The sequence below is a fragment of the Phragmites australis genome, chromosome 22 (assembly GCF_958298935.1).
Source record: "Phragmites australis chromosome 22, lpPhrAust1.1, whole genome shotgun sequence".
Classification (NCBI taxonomy): domain Eukaryota; kingdom Viridiplantae; phylum Streptophyta; class Magnoliopsida; order Poales; family Poaceae; genus Phragmites; species Phragmites australis.
The window spans coordinates 964,133-985,140 of record NC_084942.1 but is presented as its reverse complement, the minus strand read 5'-3'; the positions used below and the strand labels follow the sequence as shown (position 1 = coordinate 985,140).

At 44.0% G+C, this 21,008-nt stretch overlaps 3 protein-coding genes, 1 non-coding gene and 1 pseudogene across 4 annotated transcripts; 3 read left to right on the top strand and 2 right to left on the bottom strand.

Moving 5' to 3' along the window:
* The first annotated feature begins 5,048 nt into the window (after positions 1-5,048).
* LOC133904866 (root phototropism protein 2-like) lies at positions 5,049-7,309 on the top strand. Its single transcript, XM_062346486.1, has 3 exons — positions 5,049-5,256; positions 5,375-5,444; positions 5,635-7,309. Exons 1-3 carry the CDS (start codon positions 5,102-5,104, stop codon positions 7,249-7,251), a joined length of 1,842 nt encoding a protein of 613 aa, XP_062202470.1. The 5' UTR covers positions 5,049-5,101; the 3' UTR covers positions 7,252-7,309.
* LOC133905598 (small nucleolar RNA Z248) lies at positions 5,982-6,118 on the bottom strand. Its single transcript, XR_009907650.1, has one exon. It is a non-coding gene; the product is annotated as a small nucleolar RNA Z248 (small nucleolar RNA).
* Positions 7,310-11,159: 3,850 nt separating the features above from the next.
* Positions 11,160-12,225, top strand: LOC133904912 (ethylene-responsive transcription factor ERF069-like). Its single transcript, XM_062346557.1, has one exon. The coding sequence runs from the start codon at positions 11,317-11,319 to the stop codon at positions 12,001-12,003; it is 687 nt and encodes a 228-aa protein (XP_062202541.1). The 5' UTR covers positions 11,160-11,316; the 3' UTR covers positions 12,004-12,225.
* A 919-nt stretch (positions 12,226-13,144) lies between these two features.
* On the bottom strand, positions 13,145-18,402 carry LOC133904911 (cysteine desulfurase 1, chloroplastic-like; annotated as a pseudogene).
* Positions 18,403-19,332: 930 nt separating this feature from the next.
* LOC133904342 (mannan endo-1,4-beta-mannosidase 8-like) lies at positions 19,333-20,838 on the top strand. The gene is made up of 2 exons (XM_062345810.1): positions 19,333-19,706; positions 20,023-20,838. Exons 1-2 carry the CDS (start codon positions 19,545-19,547, stop codon positions 20,167-20,169), a joined length of 309 nt encoding a protein of 102 aa, XP_062201794.1. The 5' UTR covers positions 19,333-19,544; the 3' UTR covers positions 20,170-20,838.
* The last annotated feature ends 170 nt before the right edge of the window (positions 20,839-21,008 follow it).

The window sequence follows — 21,008 nt, the reverse complement described above, 5'->3', positions numbered from 1 at the left end:
TATTAAATGCTAAGAGGTGGGGTAGTGCATAACAGCACGGTGTCGCACAACAAATAAGACGGTGTCAGCATACCAATCAAGCAAGTTGATAACTCCACGTACAAGCGGCAGGCAGAGCACCCGGACGAGATGACGTGATAGCCAAAGATCTAAAGCGCACGACGAGGGGATGTATCAAACCCTCAGGGAAAGTATGCACATTTTGTCCTCTGTAATGATGTTTGGGTTTGGGTTAGATATTAGGATGAGCAGGAGTCCTCTATTTGGACCTACATGTAAGTTTTTCTCCTCTCTACTATATAAAGGGATGATGACCCTATTTGTAAGGGAGGAGGGAAAAAGCCTGATAATCAGCTAGAACAACCTCTATAACCCACTTAGATCCTGCATAAACACAACACACATGACATAAAGTTATTATCCTTCGGAAGATCTAAACCTGTATAACTCCTCACGTCTCAGAGTTCTGTCACATATATAATTCATCATGTGCTTCACCGAACACTAGCTCATCAACTCTTTGTGTTTCCGAAACACCGTTCACGCACTCACTGTTTAACATACTCCGAAATCACTATCAGAAATTAACCCTCGACAAAACTTAACTCAGGAGTAGTACTAGTTTTAGGGATCATCCCTGGATTTTGAAACCAGCTACTTGTGTTTGAATAAGAAAGAGGTCGATGTGACCTAATTTTATTAACCTAGCTAGAATAAGAAGGATTATTTATTTATTTATTAGAATAAGAGGCCTTGGGCTGCTGCTACCACCACAGATGGACCGGAGCCTGCCTCGGGAATTCAATGTCAAAACACGTGATGGGGGTTGGGCTTTCAGCAGGTCCTGGGCCTACAACTTTTTTGTGGTATAGGCATAGAAAGAAAAAGGGTTCCCATGTGGAGTTTTCTTATTTATATGTTTTTTAATTCAGGTATTTGTAAATACATGTGTCCGGTTTAAAAAATGCAAATATGCAATCCAAGTGTATACGCTTCGAGATACGTGTCGTGGGCTGATTGAATGGCCACATCCACTGCAATAGGAAGGGGGGAGGGGGGCTGCACAGTACATAATAGCCAACGGAAGTGATGCCTCTTCCAAACAAAAAAAAACAAAAATTAAGCCGGCTCAAATCGAGCCGGAGCGGCCACGTGAGGCCGCTCGGTCGCCTCTGGTGTGCAAGCTCCGCTGCCAGCACAGTAGCTGATGATGGTGAACACCTACGTAACAAGGAAACACAACGACTCGAAGGCCACCGCCATAACACATGCACAAACACGATCCAAACTCGATCCACGCCGTCCTGAACACGGTTCACAAATGCAACGGTAACCATCAAAAAAACGCGGTTACCAACCTTCTCGGTCCGGTCCAGTTTCAAAAACCGAACGGTAACCGAATTTGAATTCAAAAAATTAGAAAAATTAATAAAAAATTAATAAAAAATCTTAAAAAAACTAGACACGATTCTAAGACCTTATGTGAATTTTTTTTTTCAAAAATAATGTTGTTTGCATCATATTCTACGGGGAGGAAGTTTGAAAAAAATTGAAGCGTAGGGCTCAGTTATTAACTCATGTTAAGGAAAAGTGTAACATGCAAACACATATTTTTTTTATGTAAAACGTATTTTAAGAGAATCTTTAAAATTGATTTTACTTTATTTAGAGTTTTTATTAATTTCTCTATGATTTTTACAAAGTTCACACGCATAAAGTGAATATGTTAAGAAGCAATACTGTAATTAACATTTTCATGTCTACTATTATTTTTCCTACGTAAATCATAGTATAAATAAGCTAATGAAAGTGGTTTCACTAATTTTTGAGGTGTGATGGGTAAGTTATGAATTAATCTAGTCGCAGCATATTTACACAATCATGCATGTTACAATAACTAATTCATGAGTTTATGTATTTTTAAAAGACATAGGATCATGTAAGAGGACTAACAAAATTAGTTTCATAATTTTTGGATTAGCAAAGAGTAAACTATGCATTTAACTTGGTTTAACAAATACAAATTCTCATAGAAAATTTTGAACTTTTTTATAAGTATAAATACTTTTATCATGTAGATCATGTCACAAGGAAAAAAAAATGTTTCACTTGATTTGAAGCTCAGATGAATTAGTTATTGATTTTAGAAGATTGAGATATTTTTTTGGTTTTTTGTTGAACTTCACTGAAAATCGAGAAAACCGCTCGATAAATCGAGAAAATCGAGCGGTTACTGACAATGCGGAAAATTCGAGAAAACTGCTCGATAAATCGCAAAAACCGCTCGGTAACCGGTCCAAACCGACCGGTTACCTAACGGCTAAAATCGTGATTTTTTTTTTCCAAATTTCAAATTTTGCCAAATGAATTTTCTCCGAATTTTTTTGAATTTTTGACCGGTAACCGCGGTTATCGCGAATTTTCAGTTACCGTCGGAGTTCGGTAACCGAGCTCTGGTCGGTAACTTTAACCCTGGTCCTGAAGCAGACGTCTTCTTGGCCACCCCCGACCCCTCTGTTCGGCCGCCCCCGCCGCTTGCCACATCCGAATCGCACTCATCCCGTGCGCTTGCCCGCAGCCTCACTCGTAGGCGGAACTTAGTGCATCTCGTCACGGAACTCGGCGCGATCAACGTCGTCGCTGTGGTTGGCATCAAACTGCTCGAAGACGACGTTGTAGAGCGCGACGACCTTAGCGGGGAGCCAGACGACCTTAGCGGGGAGCCAGACGGGCTCCATGGACTCGAACCCAACGTTGTCAAAAAGGCGGAAGGACTCGAGCGCGATAGCCACGGCCTTGGCCTCTACCGTCGCGCGCTCCAGGCGGCAGGGCCTTGGGGACAGCGCCGATGCGGCGGCAAGGGAGCGGGAGCATAGGAGGGCGGCGACGGCCGAGGCAAGAGCGAAGAGATAAGGTAGCAGGAGCTAGAAGAGATAAGGCGAGCACGAAGAGGCAAGGTAGAGAGAGAGGGAGTGAGCAGACTTAGAAAATTAGACGAGCGTGAAGAGATAGGTCAGCCGATGATCGAGCCGAGCGAACGTGAGAGAGTCAAAATCCTATTGAATGGAAATATGGGGTCTGTGCTATCGTTCACTGTCGGTTTTTAATATGAACCGGCTATAATAAGCTATTATCAATGTCCATTCTTTTCTAAAACAAGCAATGATATTGTTTTTCTTATAAATCGGCAATGAAAATTGTATCAATACCGGTTTTAATTGATCTGACAGTGATGAGATGGTATTTCTGTAGTAATGATATTATGTCTCAACATTTTGAAATATGTCCAAAATGTTGAGCTAGTACTTTCATAATGTTGTTTTCAAAATTTTGAATACATATAAGAAAAAATCATAAATAGACAGAAACAATTAAATTGTAATAAATATTAAAAAATAAAACATGAAAACAAAAAAGAAAAACCTTTGTTGATGAGGCCACGCTGGGATATTCGATGCGGAAGCTCGTTCCGTGTCTCCTATAATGCATAGGAGGTCCTATACAGATATGGATTTGTGCTGAAAGCACCAACGCCGCTGTTGGGGATTTCTACGGGACTGTCTATTGTTTTAGCCTATAAATAATAGGGATATCTGTGTAGTTATAAAAAAGTACCACGTAAAGAGATACAGAATTATACAGGCCTGAGTTGTTACAATGTAACAATCCTACGTCTAATCTTATCTTAATTATTTTTAGGATCATAAAGTATAATATGATGTGTTGACAGATATATCTTTTAAGAACTAGGTGGATTTATATGTGTTTAAGGTTTAAGATCTAAGTCTATTAGGGGTTATTTTTACCATGGATTTTTAATAGGTATTAGTCTTCTACTCGATCAGACTTGCTTGAAGGTTTCTGTAACTTTGGAGATTTAAAGGCACGAGTTGCTTGTGTTGGCTCTATTCCTCCTATGCCGAGCATTAAGATTATTATGTGTTAACGGAGCACGAGCTTAGAGTGACACAACAAGGTTTTTTTTTTTAAGCCTATCTGAACGGAGTCGAGATGGCCGTCGGGCAAAGGAGAAAGGCTCCAGCCGAAGCAGTCAGTATCGTCTGATCCTGCACTCCGCTTGTGCTTTATCTCATTGCACGTCGAGATGGCCGTCCCCACCATTGCTCCGGCGTGGCGAGCTACGACTGGCCTAGCGTACGGATCATGGATTTTTGTGGGGCCCCAACGTTATCCTCCGACGTGGCAAGTCGGAGGCCACGGCCGGGAACAGCTGAGCGGGCGAGGTGCAGGGCCGGAGGCAAGTCGCATCGATCACTACTCGTTCGCGCGCAAATACAGTTGCATCTGCATGCGTCGTTGTTCATCTTGTGCATTGCATGCAGAGTCTTCAACACTGCTAGCTGGGTGACGTTGATGCTTGCATGCGATTGGAGTTTGGAAGAGATCGATGCCACTCTTCGTGCAGCTGCAAGAACAGAATTGGAAAAGAGAACACTTCATCAATTTTGTGTCTGGACTTGTCTGCAAATTGAACTGTTTTCATTACATGTACTGCTATGCCAATACAGTATTTGCTCCAACTTCGATGTCTAAGATGGGGAAACGAATCCTCTGCAGTTGTCAGCAACTGCAGAGAGCTACAGTGGAGTGCATTAGGAGCACTCCACAGCCGTTGATTTGGAGATGAATGGATTAGATCAACTGCTACAGCACACTACAGTACCTGGTGCTACAGCACATATCCGTGATACAGTAGAATCAAACACTGCAGCTACAGTAACCCTCAGTAAATAGCGATTAATTAATGCAGGGAACTGTAGCAGTAGGCCATATTACTGTATAAACAGTAATCCTCTGCATTAATCGTCATTAATGCAGAGGATCTGTGTCCCTAAGATGGATGTTGTAGTTGCACTTAATCAAAGTAAACAGTGTAGTTGCTGAGAACCTACAGATCCTCCACTAGTAAAGTTGAACATGGAAAAGTTTCTGTCAAGAAGGCGGCCTGTCCCCTCATCTCGTCCAAGAAAGAAGAACTGAACAACTGCCAGCTGATGAAGACCGGGACACGCCATTCCAAACCCCAGTTTGCAAGTGGATCGGGATGACTGATTATTTCCTCAGCGAATAAACACCAGCCATGCAAATATCGTTTCCAAAGAAAGAAAGGAGGAACGACTCAAGAGCCAACATGGAATGGAATCTCTATATATCAGATGAGATAGCTCAAGAGAGTATCTCTGCAGCTGCAGCTTCAGCTTCAGCTTCAGCTTCCATGGACAGGATCTCCCAGTGGTATGAATGACCTAGGCGGCAATATATATTAAGCTGGTGAATTCATGCTAGCTCGTGTAGTGTGTTGCGTGCTGAATAGGAGTATATTGCTGATGATGCTTGTGGATGGATTACGCAGGGTGTCGTCGCAGGAGATCCCTTCCGACCTCACCGTTCGGATCGGCGACTCCGTCTTCCCGCTCCATAAGGTAGTGACTCTTCTGTTCCATCAATCCTTCGTCGAAAGATCAAGCAATTGATCAAACTCTGCTCTCATCTCTCTTGTCTTTTCGAAATAAATAAGAGAAAGATTTTGACAAGCTCTGCTTTGATCAGCATGCATAATATAACGGAGTCTGTGTCTGTCTCACGTGAATTAACGAAACTTCTTGATGCCAGGCGGTGATGGTGCCCAAGTGCGGATATATCCGCAGTGCTGTCGCGGCGGCGAGCCAACGCCCATCAGCCACCGTCGAGGTCGACCTCTCCGCGCTGCCGGGCGGCGCCGACGCGTTCGAGAAGGCCGCGCGGTACTGCTACGGCGCCAACTTCGAGATAACCGCGGGCAACGCGGCCGCGCTCCGCTGCACCGCTGCGTTCCTCGACATGCAGACCGCGGAGGGCGGCCTGGCGCGGCGCGTCGAGGAGTTCCTCGCGCAGGCCGGCCTCCGCACGCTGCCGAGTGCTGTGGCCGTTCTGCGCTCCTGCGAGGGCCTCCTCCCGGTCGCTCAGGAGCTCGGCATCGTGCGGCGATCGGCGGACGCCGTCGCGCTCAAGATTTGCAACGAGACACTGTTCCCGACGAGGTCGCCTCCGGGGTGGTGGACGACTGAGCTCGTGGCTCTTTCGCCGGCGTCGTTCCACAAGGTCGTCACTGCGCTGCGCTGCCGCCGTGCCGACCCGGAGGTGCTTGCTACCGCGGCCACCGCCTACGCGGAGCTTGCGCTGGCTCAAGTCCTCGCCGACCCCCGGGACAGCGAGCACCACCGCGCGCTTCTCGAGTCCGTCGTGGCCGTGCTCCCTTCCGCCACCGACGCGCCACTCCCGGCAGCTTTCCTCTGTCGCCTCCTCCACGCCGCAGTGAGCACCGTAGCCTCCGCCAAAACATGCCGCGACCTGGAGCTCCGCGTCGCGGCGGTGCTCGACCAGGCCACCGCGGGGGACCTGCTGGCTGTCGCGCTCGACGGCGCCGGAGAGCGCGTCACAAACACCGACACAGTCCGGCGGATCATCGCCGCCTTCGTCGAGAGGCAGGCGGCGTCGGAGGACGGCGCGAACGGCCGGGGCCGGAGGGCTTCTCTGTCCGGAGCAGAGCTCGGTTCGGGCGCGCTGGAGAAAGTGGCTAAGACCGTGGACGATCTGGCGGCAGAGATAGCGACGGAGGAGGCGCTGCCGATCTCCAAGTTCGTCGGCGTGGCCGGCGCGGTGCCCAAGGATGCGCGGGCGTCCCACGACTGCCTGTACCGCGCCGTGGACATCTACCTCAAGACGCACCCGGCGCTGGACGAGATCGAGCGGGAGAAGGTGTGCAGCGTGATGGACCCGCTGAAGCTGTCGTACCAGGCGCGCCTCCACGCGTCGCAGAACAAGCGGCTCCCGCTCCAGGCCGTGCTCAGCGCGCTCTACTACGACCAGCTCAAGCTCCGCAGCGCAGCCGCAGCCGCAGCCGCAGCCGACGACGACGGGTGGGAAGGGCAGTCGGCCGCAGGGGCGGCTCGCGCGCAGGCCAGGGCGGACGCGTCGCTGGCGCGGGAGAACGAGGCGTTGCGGTTGGAGCTCGCCCAGATGCGCGCGTACGTGTCGGGGATGCAGCACAGCAAGGGTAGCGGGTCGAGGGCGCCGGCGGCGAAGAAGGCGAGCTTCTTGGGGTCGGTGTCGCGGACGTTGAGCCGGCTGAACCCGTTCAAAGGCGGGTGGGCCAAGGACACGTCCAGCATCGCCGATGGACGCCATAGGAATACGATGCATGATCATCATGTGGTCAAGCCCAAGAGGAGGAGGTTCTCCATAGGTTAATCATGTTATGATCACGTACTTGGTAATTTATAAGAAAAAATTGTGGCTTGTAATTTCATTTTGTTTGTTTATTTTATTTTATTTTGTGTGTTGTCATATCTAATTGTGTCTACGTTGTATGCTTATTATAAAAAGAGAGTAAATTCCGTAAAACTACAGTATATTGTACAAACTATTACAAGACAAAGTCATGTTTAAGTTTCCATTTTACCAAACCACACTTTTTTATTTTATATTTCATTACGCAAGATGAACTAAAACTTTAGGTCGATATATCATACTCACTATATTGGACAACCTCTATTTATTGACATGGTAGTAGCGTCACATGGGGTTACCTTAGGCCACGCCCAACAGATTCCCCTCGCAGACGAAATTCCCGTCGTGAAGGGATTTCGTTCCCTTCAGCGCTCCAACGGTTTCCCTTCACGGTTTCCTTCACGACGGGATTCTCAGAGTCATTCCCTTCAGGACGGGATTCTCTCTCCTTTCCCTTCGTGATTCCCCTTGAAGGGAAGCTGTTGGAGATGAGAGAAAATAAAGAGAATGAGAACAGGGAAAGGAATCGGGAAGGGAACTAAATGAAGAGAATATGGTTAGGAATGGTCTAATATGGGCCATATGAGGTTTCATTATATAACATGTGGGCTTAGCTTGTCATGTCTGTTCTAAGAAAAAAAAAGAGAAATTCTAAAAACAAATCTCATAAAAGAGAAGGCATCCAATCATTGATATGGATGCTCAACGAACTGTAACCGAGGATCTTAATTACTTCAAACTCGGAGAATCCCAACTGAAATTCCCGAAAGCCAAATTGTAATGCAAAAGGAAACGTGAAAGATACATGACATTTTAAAGTATAGTTTCCTCCAACACATATATGTTTTCTAAAAGAATTAACATCGACACTTACCTCTTAGGTATAATATCACTGGCTTTATAATTTTTTTCTCTCATTTAATTGTCATTTAATCATTCATACTTATGTTTAAGCAGATGTTATAGGAGTTGCAGTATATATTGGACCACTTGAAGAAACCAGGGCACAGTTTGGAGTATCCAAAATTGGTGACATTGTTCTCCTAATCGAGCAAGTTAGAAAAAAATGTGAAAATCAACTGCCAAATCTTTCCGTGTTTACTACGGATCATGATGTTGTGCTACTAATTCAGTATACTCCTGTTGGATCCTGTACAGCCAAAAGATGGCTATGGCAATGAGTGGAAAGAGCCAATTGGCTCAACGGCCAGGCGCCAATGGACATCGCTCCCGCTCTGTTTCCACTGGCATGACCAACAAGATGAAATGACATGGAAGTATACGGCGAAATCAGCCTACTTGATTCAATTCCAGGGTTCATACAATGCCTTTGATGCACACGCAATTTGGCGCGCGCGTGCAGAAGGGAAGCGCAAGTTTTTTGCGTGGTTGGCAGTGCAAAGCAAAATTCTCACCGTCGACAAGCTGCTGCTCCAGAATCGGCCTTGCAAGACAACCTGCCCGATGTGTGACCAACTGCCCGAAACTGCCGTTCATCTATGCCTTCAGTACTGCTTCGCCAAGGAAGTCTGTGAGAAGGTCAGAATCTGGACCAACAATAGCATAGCCGTGCCAAGGGTTGGATGCATGTCTATGCAAATGTGGTGGACACAATCAGCACGCGGCACAGGAGCGCTACAGGTCTTTCATCTCATCAAGGAGGAGATAGCTCTCAGAAGAATGGCGTGCGGAACGCCGGCGATTTTATAGTTTGTGTAGATGTTTAGTTTCAGATTGAGCCGTTTCTTAAGTTTCATATATAATACAACTCTTGTAATTTGTCTGTTTTCTTCTCTATTTAAATGAAAAAAAGGTTTAGATCTGAAACCAAACCTGGAAATAATATAATTGTCGTATTTCCTCCTCCTCAGTCAACTGAAATTGCACGATTCTTCACCGGGGAGGGGAGAAAAGAGGTGGGAGGTGAGGGAGCAACCGTCGACTGCGCACGCAAGAGAGAAGCCGTCGGCCTGTTTGCTGAGAAAGAAGATGATCACTGGATCATTTGATCCCGATCAAACGGCTACGAACATCGACTGAATGAAACGATGTTTTCAATCGATTGAAAATTAGTCAGCCCCTATAATTGTGAGAAGGGAAGGAGATAGATATGCGATGTGGTCCAGGATCATTTTTCCTTGTCCTACTAAGAGAAAGAGATCACTGAAGATAGAAATTGCCAACAATTAGTAAAGTTAATTATATAAATATTTATATAAAGTAGGAATATATGTTCATCAACTCTATGTATCAAAGAGGAGGTCACGATATTTTGTATAGTTTCGAGCCTTTCTTAGAATAATAGCCCGACGTCCTATACTAACTTGATTAATCTCGAGAGAAGACAATTACAATGAGGATGTGTCTTTATCTATTTCTATTAATCTTGGTGAGTCTCTCATGTTCTAAATCCTAAAGCTCTTGTCGAATGAATGTGATCGTGACTTGAATCTGCTACGGATCTTAATAGAGTTGTTTCTGCTTCTATCCGATCTCATATTGCTTCTATTTGACTCTGTATCACTTGTCTATTTGCCTATTTGGTTTTGTCCTACCTATCTGATCCTGTCTTGATGTATCCTCTCCCCTCCTTATATAGTTGAGTCGGGGAGATATTCCTTACTCGGAGTCTCTAGCGTAACCTTTATGGATTGTGTTATTTGGATGATTCTTTTCTGATTCAAGGATAGTTTTCGTGTGAAATACAATAAATTATCTGGAATATTTATACATGTCTTATTTATCTCATAGCGATTATTAAATCTATCGTACAAGGTAACATATACGTATTAACGTATACGATGACATTCCATCCCTAGGATATATCATATTTCTAGTAATTTCTTAATTATTAGTTGTGAAATCCTCGTTTGAAATGTCGAGGGGAAAATCTTGATTCAGTCACTAGTGAAGTTGGATTGAATCATTATACCTTAAGGAAGAGATAGCAAGTGAGTAGCAATGTTTAATCTTTTCAGAGTGGACAGAGTCATGGTGAGTTTCATAGGATAGGATGTGGTATTGGCATACGGCTACTTAATTGTTAGTATATCCAGTGGTAGATCCAGAGCATAAAGTATGAGGCTCTTCTTCCACTTCTTAGTCATTCTCTTTTTTTCTCTCTCTACTTCTTTTCTTCTTCCATGACAAAATTTAAAGGGGATGTCAAAATCTGAATAATGCTAAAATATGTATAAAATAGATGTTGTTTGGATTGTGATCATGCCAAGCTAAAATTGAGGCTAGCATTTTGCTCGCCCGTGGATGGTCTTGGAGTTATTATTGTTTTACTGTAGCTGAATAGATTAAATTTTAGCTTTAAACCAAATGAAGGCTAATTTTTTTAGCATTACCGGCCAACTGGAGTCACAAACCAAACGACCCTCACACTTGACAGTGACTAGGGGAGGTGAAAAATGGAATTCTCCACGTGCCTCAATTGATCAGACTCCCGCGGGCCCACACGTCGGTGTCTCTTCGACCACCTACCTACGCTGTCTTGCGTGCAACCGAACCTGCCATGCCATGCGACGAATGACCATCTTGCCCCTGCATGCTTGGTCCCACTGGCCCACGTCCTGCGTCTGACGCTGCCTCAGCCGCTCAGAGGGGACCAGTTCGGGGACAAATCCGACGGTCCACGCTCGCTTGGACGACCATCCGTCCCCGCGCCCCCCGCTGCGTGACACGTGGAGCCAGGCCAGCTGGACCGCAGCACGGCGTGCACATGGACGAAATGAGACCACCCGCGAAAGTCTTATACCAGATGGCAAGTGGGCTCCATCAACGGGTTGTCCCACAGGTCAGTGGTTGGTAGCCTTCAGCGTGCTGGTGAGGAAGGCTTCTTGCCCGGACAAGTAGCAAGTGGAGTACCATTGAGACCTCAGAGGAAGGCTTCTTGCCCGGACAAGTAGCAAGTGGAGTACCATAAATACCCCTCCGCCTTCCTTCCCCTCTCTTCTCTCTCTCTAAAACCCTCCCAAAACCACGACCAGCCGTTGAAGCACTCGCGGTTTGGCCTTGCCGATGGATGCTCACCGCCTCCGTCGCCGCCACGACGCCAGCCGCGTCGTCCGCATACACTTCCTGGACGAGGACGCCACCGACTCCGACTCCGATGACCACCGCGCCCGCCGCTGCGTCCGACAAATCGACCTGCAGCTTCCGTCTCCCGCGGTGGCCAGCCGGGGGAGGAGGCCACGCAAGAGCAAGAGCAAGAAGCCCAGGGAGGAGCAGGGCCAGGGGAGGCAGCGGCGGCGGTTCCGCGGCGTGCGCTGGCGGCCGTGGGGGAAGTGGGCGGCGGAGATCCGCGACCCCAACCTGGGGAAGCGCCTCTGGCTCGGCACCTTCGACACCGCCGAGGAGGCCGCCGCAGTCTACGACTCCGCCGCTATCCGCCTCCGCGGGTCCCGCGCCGTCACTAACTTCCATTCCTCCCTCTCCTCGTCGTCCTTGTCCTCCTCCTCCACCGTGTCGCCCGTGCCTCCTCCGGTGACATCCCCTGAGGCAGAGAGCTCCACGGCCTCTCCTCCGTCGCCCGAGTCGTTGGTGTTGGACGCCGACGAGGAGGTGACTGGGATGACGTGGTTCGAGGAGGAACCGTTGGAATTCATGGACTTCTCCCTACCGACGACGGCGACGGGTAGCCAGTGGGAGTTCGGGGAGCTGGGCGACCTCGACGACCTCTTCTCGCCGGAGCTCCTGGCGGTCTGAATTCTGATGGAAATGAGTTTTTTTTGAGGGAGGGCCTTTTTGTTCTAGTAATTTAAATCGAGAGGAATTTGCGGAATATTTGTATCTTTTGTTTAGTTTTGAGGCTTATTCATATATCGGAGGCCGTGGAGAGTTCAATTCTGGTCAGGTCTGACATCTGACTTATTTTGGGAGTGTCTTGTCTTGTTGAATTGTGGCTAAAATTCTGGAGAAATTTATCTATACATCCAACGGAACTGAAATGTTCAGCGCAATTTCTTTGCTTGGTATGACCATTTGCACTATCTGTGTAGTCCTCCTATGTGAGAACTGAGAAGTCAGCTCCATAAAATCATTGAGCTGAAAATTTGCTGCTGCCTCATCTTGCTTTGCTGTTTCCGACACGCTGAGATGCAGGAGAAAAGGCTACAGATCAAAAGAGAGACGGATCCATGATGCCTGAACACCCTCCTTGAAATGTTTCCTCACCTGCTTACACTTCTGCACCAACGTGGGCGATTCATTCGCTCAAAATTAAGCATGGAACCCAGCCATGAGAAATGGGGCTGCCCTGTCCCGTTACTCCGAGGCAACATGAGGGAGAAAAAGGATGATGCACAGCAAAAGCACTATGCTCTGTCTATCTCTAACAGCAGAATCAATGTATGGCCTATGGATTCCAAACTACAACAAGAAAGTATAGAGCAACTGTCTCCTGAAACCTGATGCAAATTTAAGCAAATAAAACTGCCATATACTTCCAATGCATAATGCATCATATCTTCACAACCATGCAAAACTAGTAACATCAGAAAAAAAAAAATCAGAATCAACAAAGCAACTTCAAAAGACCAAAGCAAAGGAAAATACTGTTCTTGCCCCTAAATCTTTTAGTAGCATTGTCAGAGTCAAGTATGCTAAACCAAAGTTCCCCACTCCCAAAGGTGATACTAAACCAAAGGTCCCAACTCCCAAAGGTGATCACAAGCAGGAGCTTTGAATTAGGACTACTTTCTCTGTAAATCATGCATACCTAACTGTCCTTTCTTGGCCCTCAGTTCAGCCTGGTTCCAATCAGAGGAATAAAGATCACTTCTGCAGGTAATTATATACGGTAATTATATACATAAATGCACTACTGAATCAATAGTTATCACGCATATCATCACCAGAACAAGAAGGTTGCTTATTAGTTGGACATAGTTGATGCAGATTCAAGTGCAAGAAACAGTAGAATGTATTACAACTGCCTGAGCTAATGATCTGAATAACATTTGTACTCTGTGGATGGCCATCACTTCTCATGTGGATGGCGATTAGAAAAAGTTCGTTTGTACTCTGTACTCGCTTTTACAAGAACAGCCAAAAAGGAAGTAGACAGTTTGAGTAGATGTACACTTCGGATGTTTTCTTTGTTCCAACTATACCATACAGAAGCTCAAACGGGATCATGAATAAACTGGCAAAAAGGGACAACTTACTAATCGAACTGCACTAGTGTTGAGAAGTGAGGAAATCAACAGTATCTTTAAGTGCATGGACGAAGACATCCACCTCCTCTTTTGTATTGTAAAAGTGAAGACTTGCACGAGCACTTGCATTGATACCAAGGGTCCGATGCAGAATCTGTGCACAATGATGCCCTGACCGAATTGCTACTCCATGCTGAAACAAGGAGTCAGCAGATCAATACAAATTACTAGTGTTGTATGGAGTCGTTTGATGAAAGTAAGCAAAATGCATCTTAATAACAAATAATTTAACCCAAACATCCAGTATCAGAATCATTTATTTGGTGCAAATCAACTAGATAACATATATATGAGAGAGATAAACAACATTTGAGAGAAAGGACAGTGCGTCATAACGCTGGATCCTGAAAGTCATTATTTTTCCTTGCCATATGGTGTAGAATGTTTAAAATTCTATCCGTTTCATATTACAGTCAAAGTTAGGCAATACATTCGAAATATGACATCGATGTGATCATAGTAGGATGGACATTGAAAATGGGCCTTATGGCCTTTTTCGCTCAGTTCTTCCTCAACATGGTCATTCTCTGCCGCATAGAGCATACTCAACAGATTCTAGAGAGATCAGTAACACGGCCAAATAACAGGAGCACGGTAGAGCTACAAAGTTGTCACAGAAGTTTTACTTATGCAATTTGAATAATGAAGCTTGGAGCAACTACGAGAGAAGTACCCAACTATTGATACAATCAAACTATATTTGCATAAAGATCACTGGTTGAAACTTCAGCATACCTGGAGATCAAGAATTTCTGCAATATCGGTAGGATGAACATTCTCAACATTGAAAGAACATAAAGGAGCACGGTGATCAGTTTGTGAAGGAGACGGACCATAGATCCTGACATTTGGAACAGAAAGAAGGTTTTCATAGAGATATCTCCCCAACTCTTTCTGGACAGAAAAAAACAACAAAAGTGAGAATGTTATCATAGGAAAAGCTTCCAAACTCTTTTTTAGAGAGGATATAAAGGAGCAACCAACATAAAGACTGTAAAACAATGTTACAAAAAAGGATGTAACCAAAGACAGAATTTGTACTGACCTCATATTCATGGATCTGCTCCATGCCAATATGTGACAGATAATCTATTGCTGCTCCCAGTCCTATAGCTTCTCCAATTGCAGGAGTTCCAGCCTCAAATCTTTTTAGAACATACCATAATTAGAATATCTAGAGTAAAAGATGAACTAAGAATATTTCAAAACGAGTTGAGACAAGAATATCTAGAGTATAAGTTACTGACTTGAAATATTCTAGGTTTGCCATATCAGGTTGGCAATAATCAATTATTCCATTTCCAAGTCAGAACATGAGCAGAATCAATATTTGATTATAAACTTATAAAAGAGTGGCCTTTTATTGTTTGTGACTTCAGAACCATAACATGATATTTTAGCCATGACCATAATAGATGGCAGTATTATTCTGTCCTGTAGTGTTTTTATCAGTTCAGATATTGTATAACTTGTCTTCCTTCAGAAGATATGATAGAAGCTGATGGCAGATCTGGAAAGATCAAAACAAGCAGAAGTTTTTATTATATTCCTCACCTAGAAGGAGGCTCAGCATATGTGGATTTGTCTTGAAACACATCTGCAATCATTTCACCACCACCTGTAGAGAAATCAGTATTCAAGGCTAAGTAAAAAATCTCCTCAAACAGGAAACTGAGGCTTAGTCATGGCTCTATTTCACAGCAACAAATGTCAACTACCAAGCTTATCCTCTGATATAGAGTGAACAAATTTCTTTCGCCTTACAGTATCTTACCTAAGAAAGGCTCCATCAATGACAAGATCTCAAATTTGCCATGCAAGAATCCTACGCCTGTAGGGCCACACATCTGAGAAGTTTAGCCCATAACTTGAGAAGGTCAATTGCTGTGGTATTCTAACATTGCTACAAAGTTATTTAGCAACAGCGAGTTGATAACAAAAACCTTATGAGAAGATGCAACGAGAAAATCGGCACCAAGCTTCTGAACATCAACTGGCATATGGGGAACACTTTGACAGGCATCTACAAGAACTTTAGCTCCAACTTTGTTTGACCATGTTACTATCTCCTCAATAGGAAGCATTGAACCTGGAATTCATGAAGGTTGTAGTAAAATCAATATCAGCAATTGTTCAAGATTACATGAAATGAAAGTTACATAAGGGTATCCGATCACGGAACATAGTCCTGACCTTAGCTCACATCATAATTCATCATATCATGCTTACTTTCATCATATTAGGTAACAAAGAAACTATGAACTATCATATAAAGGTCTGATGCAGCTATTTGATTGACTATTCTATCATTAACTACAATATATGGATACCATTTGACAAGGGCTCTAACTTCTAAGCCTACTCATTTCAACCTCTTTTTCTGTTCACGAAAAAAAATCAACCCTTTATTTTGGAAAGATTTGACCTGGATAACACCATAGCTTGTGTTATAAGATCTTTAAATTAAGGAAGATAACTGATCTACACTTGCCAAGGGCTAATTACAGAGTTCATAAGTTTTCATGGCCTTTACATAGTTTTTTTAGAAATAAAACATCAACTAACCCAGTACATTTGAGACATGATGGACAACAACAATCTTTGTCTTATTTGACAGAAGCCCTTTTAACTGCTCAATGTCTGGAACCTCTTCTTTAGTCAGCCCAACATACTTTAAGGTAGCACCAGTCTTCTGGGAAACAAATTGCCATGGTACGATAGCACTATGATGCTCCGCAACTGTAAGAACAATCTGGCCAACAAAATAGGAGAAAAGGTTCTTATCAAGAAGTGCACAAAAGATCGCATGTTTTCCAAGAACATAAACCAGATCATACCACTTGGTGAAATTTGAATGCGAATAAATAGCAATGTTCTCTGGCATGGACACTTTACTAACTAACAGACTACAAAGGAGCGAGAGAATTTCGTTTCTTCATAAATGCTTGCAAAAAAAAAAAACCAAAACTGTGATGAAAACAAAATTTTCACAGTTATGTGAAACAATATAGGAAGTTAGGAACATAAACAGCAGGTACAGTCAACTAAAAACATAATGTACCGGCAGGAAAAGATAGAGGACTCACCTCATCGCCTTGTTTTAAGTTAGATAGACCCCATGAATAGGCCACCAAATTGATAGCTTCAGTAGCGTTACGAGTGAAAATAATCTCTCTGCTATCAGCTGCGTTGACAAAATTTGCAACTTTTCTTCTTGCACCCTCATATGCATCAGTAGCCTTCGCACTGATGCCAATGAAATAAGCATGTCAGTTACGGTACAACTTGTGTACACATTCATTGGTAGATGTATAAACACCAAAAACTCAAAACAAATGATGAACTCAAGCCGATTGACGAAAAATACTAAGAAGCGATGGATTTAATATATCTTCCTGCCGATAGTGCATCAATTGTTGAATATATTACTGAAGAGTCAAGATCATCAAATACCACATAGTTCTACATCTATAGAATCGGCATTTGGTATAGGAAGCATGTGCACGGAAAAGTTTAACAGAAGGAAAGAAAAAAAAATCAGAACAAGTCCAGCTCAGAATACAGCTGGCTTTAACCACACTTGGTGATGGTGAATACGTGCTCCAAAATAGTATTAATATCGATTTTATAGTTTTGATGCACTGCATCAAGAAACAACACACAGATCTATATATTACCTGAGTGCATGAATGCCACGGTGAACATTTGAATTGTAAGATCGGTAGTACTCATCTATAGTTTTTATTACACACAAAGGTTTTTGCGATGTTGCACCATTGTCGAAGTAAACTAACTTGACACCATCAAATTCCTGCAAATTTCAGTGGTACAAAATGAAATCAGTCTCCTAACTCAAATGCCAGAAGCTAGTATCCAACAGACTGTAAGGTTAAGATTTATAATAGGAATGATAGAATCCAACAGGACAACAACAAATCACTGTTGCAGTTCCTCAACCCGCATTGACTGAAACAATTTTTTCAAGGAGCTATTTTGAAGGGGCAATTAAAAAATGGACCTTTCATCAATCATGCGCCTCACAGAATTACCAAGTTAAGAGAAATGTAAATCAACTTAGAAATGGCATTAATCTGATGGAAATCCACACTCAAAATGATAATTGCACTAAAAACAGCAATATGCCACAGAAACCCACATCTATTTTAGAAACAGATGGAAAAGTTTTAGGTAGTAGCACAGCAAACTTGGTTTTTAAGAAGACAAACTTCATCGTTCAGAAACCCACAGAAGAAGTTTTGATGAAATTTCATCCAGAACAAGCAGAACCCTGATCTAACTAACAAATGGTCTTCAGCAAGCAGTAACTAGCGGCATTCCATTAACAATTTATCGGCTGTTGTGGTCTGTGGATGAATACCAAAACCTATGATGATAGTACATATAGCAGTTATTCAAACTACTGAACTTATAGCACGCAAGATGTAAACATGGGTGCAGTTTCACCGTAAAAACACTAACAACTTCTGAAAAGTCAGTACCGATGTGGAACTGTTACGAAGCACGAGTAACCAACACCGAAAGAAACATGAATTTAATTAACCGGCGCAAGATTGATTGAACTGCAACCCAAGCCAACCGCCGGATGAAACGGAGGGGTGGGGGGGGGGGGACCTGGTGAAGGATGGGGAAGTCGAGGCGGTGCGGTCCCCCAGCGAAGAGACCGGCTCGGCCTCCCGCGACGGCGCAGCCACGGCGCCCCGCCGGGAGGAGGGCCTGACGAAGCCACTACTGATAGCGGAGCCAGGGAAGCAGCGGAGCGCCGCCGTCGCCATGCGCGCCGTCGCGACTCTCCTGAGTTCCGACGAATGCAAAAATTGGGAACCGCAGCCTTTCAACCCTTGGGAATGCATTGTGCCGCTGCGCGGTGGGACCCACTCGTCAGCCTCATACAAGAGCAGACTCGAGAAGCCGTTGCCGAGGAATACCATGTGTCCTCTCGTCGCAGCACCACCGCTTCGAGTGACGCTAGAATTTTTTTAATAATAGTATTTTAATAGAAACTGCAAAAAAAGTTTAAAATGGAAAATTGTAAAAATATGTGTCGGGGGGCACTTCAAATATCGATAAGTGGCCAGTTTGGCACCATATAGGTGATTGTTGATTGTGCGTAGACACCTATCGACACTTCTAATGTTAACATTTTCATTTAGTCGGATGTTAGTTATTCAACCAATTTCTATAATTATGAAATTTATGTAAGATACGGAGGAGTAGGCTATTCTTTTTTAAAAAAATTTCTTTGACTAAGACAAGTTGAAGCTACATAGATTATGTGTATTGCTTCTATTATTAACAACCAGAAAAAAATAGATAATGAGTATGAGGTAACAATTTTATATTGATATGAATCAATCTGTATGCTCCTATCTTTAATAGGATTTTCGCTAAAAGTATATATGTAGAGTAATGCGCTTCCCTATGGGTATCCGGTAATCACGTTATGTAGAGGTATAATCTGTAATTTGCCAGCATAAGCAATAAAAAAGTCATAATAAAATAGTATTTTTAATGTTCCAGAATATAATTGATTAATCAATCTTTCCAAATGATCACGTGGGATTTATCATCACTCTTATTATCCTGTATAGTTGAATATACTAATATCCTTATTGACCTACCGAACGAGAGCTATCGACACATAGGGTACTAACAGATCTTGAACTGTTCGTTACTTAAAATGCCAATAGGTCTTATGTACACTCTTAATATCGATAGTTGGCATTCTAAGTGTCGACGGGTCCTTCCTATAGAATGTTCACTCGTAGTTCTGATTGACACCTATTTTTTGCAATTTTTCATATTTAAACTTTATTTTTGCAATTTCTATTAAAATACTATTATTCAAGAAAAAAAATCTGACGTTTCGCCCTCCTCCACTGCCTCCTCCTCGCCTCCCTCTCCGTCATGCCACCGGACGCCGACGAGTAGGCAGTAGTGGAACGCCGGGGGCCCCATCTGTTGGCGTCGGGGCGCCCCTTCATCGTCCATGGCTTCAACACCTACTGGCTCATGTACTTCGCCGCAGACCACACCACGCGCCCGGCAGTCACCGCCGCCATCACCGAGGCCGCCGCCGTGGGGCTCAACGTGTGCCGCACCTGGGCGTTCAACGACGTGGGGCACTGCGCGCTGCAGATCAAGCCCTTCTCCTACGACGAGGTGGCATTTCAGGTGAGCGCGGGCCCCTTGCGCTGCGCACGGCGCTTGTTTGACGAAATGCGTGGCCGAGTGCCGTGTTTGATCAAATGGTTTGTTCAGTTGGTCTTCTCATTTTTTTCCATCTTCTCATGAGCATGCCGTGGACACTGATTTTTGAAGAAAATGGTCCTTGTCTAATTACTAGTATGCATGGCATGTGGCGTGGGCGCTGGACAATTGTTATCTTCCATCGTTTGCAATATAATGTCTGTATCGTTCAATCAACAGCTGATCTCCGTGTAGTAGTTTTAGTTACTGATAACTGAACTCAGTATGCCATCTTTGTCAGGCATTAGATTTCGTGATCAGCGAGGCAAGAAAGCAGAAAATGAGGTTGTTACTGTCACTGTGTAATAACTGGGAAGATTATGGAGCGAAGGCACAATACGTAAGGTGGGGAAAGGAGGCTGGGCTGGATCTTATCTTACTTTTATGATGACTTCTTCTCTGATCCGACAATCAAGAGCTACTACAAAGCTTCTTTTAAGGTAAACATTCTGCTTGTGTCTCAAAACGGAGAAATAGACCTCATCGTATTCGTAACATCATGAATTAGGTTGTTAATAGCAGCCATTTTTTTAATGTAATTTGTTGTTCTCACCCTTCTGTCATGCCTTACAGTTGCAATTACATTTTTCTTTCACTTCTTGGGCTATTTTGACAAGAATAAACACAATCACAAATGTGCCCTGCAAAGATGATCCTAGCATTCTTGCCAGGGAGCTGATTAACGAGCCACGCTGCCCTTCAGATCCATCAGGCGACACACTGCAGATCTTTATTTTGAGTTTACTTTGGTGCAGTTCTGTCTTCCTTTTAATTTTGTTCACTAAACATTGTTTAACACTAGGATTTCTTGTAGGCATGTATAGAAGACATGACATTTTATGTCAAGTCTACACCTTTTAGAGATTTGTGTTGAAGGGTTTTATGGTCCATCTACTCCGGATTTTTTGCGTGTGAACCCAGATGATTACTCAGGAAATGCTGGAACAGACTTCATTAGGAACCATCGTGCACTAGAAATTGATTTGGCTTCTGTTCATGTTTATTCTGACACTTGGTAAGTCTTCATGTTCGGTCCCATGTGAGTTTTATAGCCGAGTGTTGGACCGAAGTTCCCAGACAAAGTGAGATTTCGGATACGGAGATATCGAAGGGCTCTCAGAGCAACACGTGTTGGAGACAGAATAGTTTTTTTATACTTCTTTCGGTGCACTGTGGCTCTATTTATAGCCCGTACCCGGCAACTACAGGTGCTGTTTACAAATACTA

Bases quoted from the DNA above. Each gene is read 5' to 3' on its own strand.
- LOC133904342 (XM_062345810.1), top strand. From the start codon at position 19,545: ATGTACTTCGCCGCAGACCACACCACGCGCCCGGCAGTCACCGCCGCC. The intron at 19,707-20,022 runs GTGAGCGCGGGC...CATCTTTGTCAG, and splicing joins ACGACGAGGTGGCATTTCAG to GCATTAGATTTCGTGATCAG.
- LOC133904912 (XM_062346557.1), top strand. From the start codon at position 11,317: ATGGATGCTCACCGCCTCCGTCGCCGCCACGACGCCAGCCGCGTCGTC.
- LOC133904866 (XM_062346486.1), top strand. From the start codon at position 5,102: ATGCAAATATCGTTTCCAAAGAAAGAAAGGAGGAACGACTCAAGAGCC. The intron at 5,257-5,374 runs GTATGAATGACC...TGGATTACGCAG, and splicing joins ATGGACAGGATCTCCCAGTG to GGTGTCGTCGCAGGAGATCC. The intron at 5,445-5,634 runs GTAGTGACTCTT...TCTTGATGCCAG, and splicing joins CCGTCTTCCCGCTCCATAAG to GCGGTGATGGTGCCCAAGTG.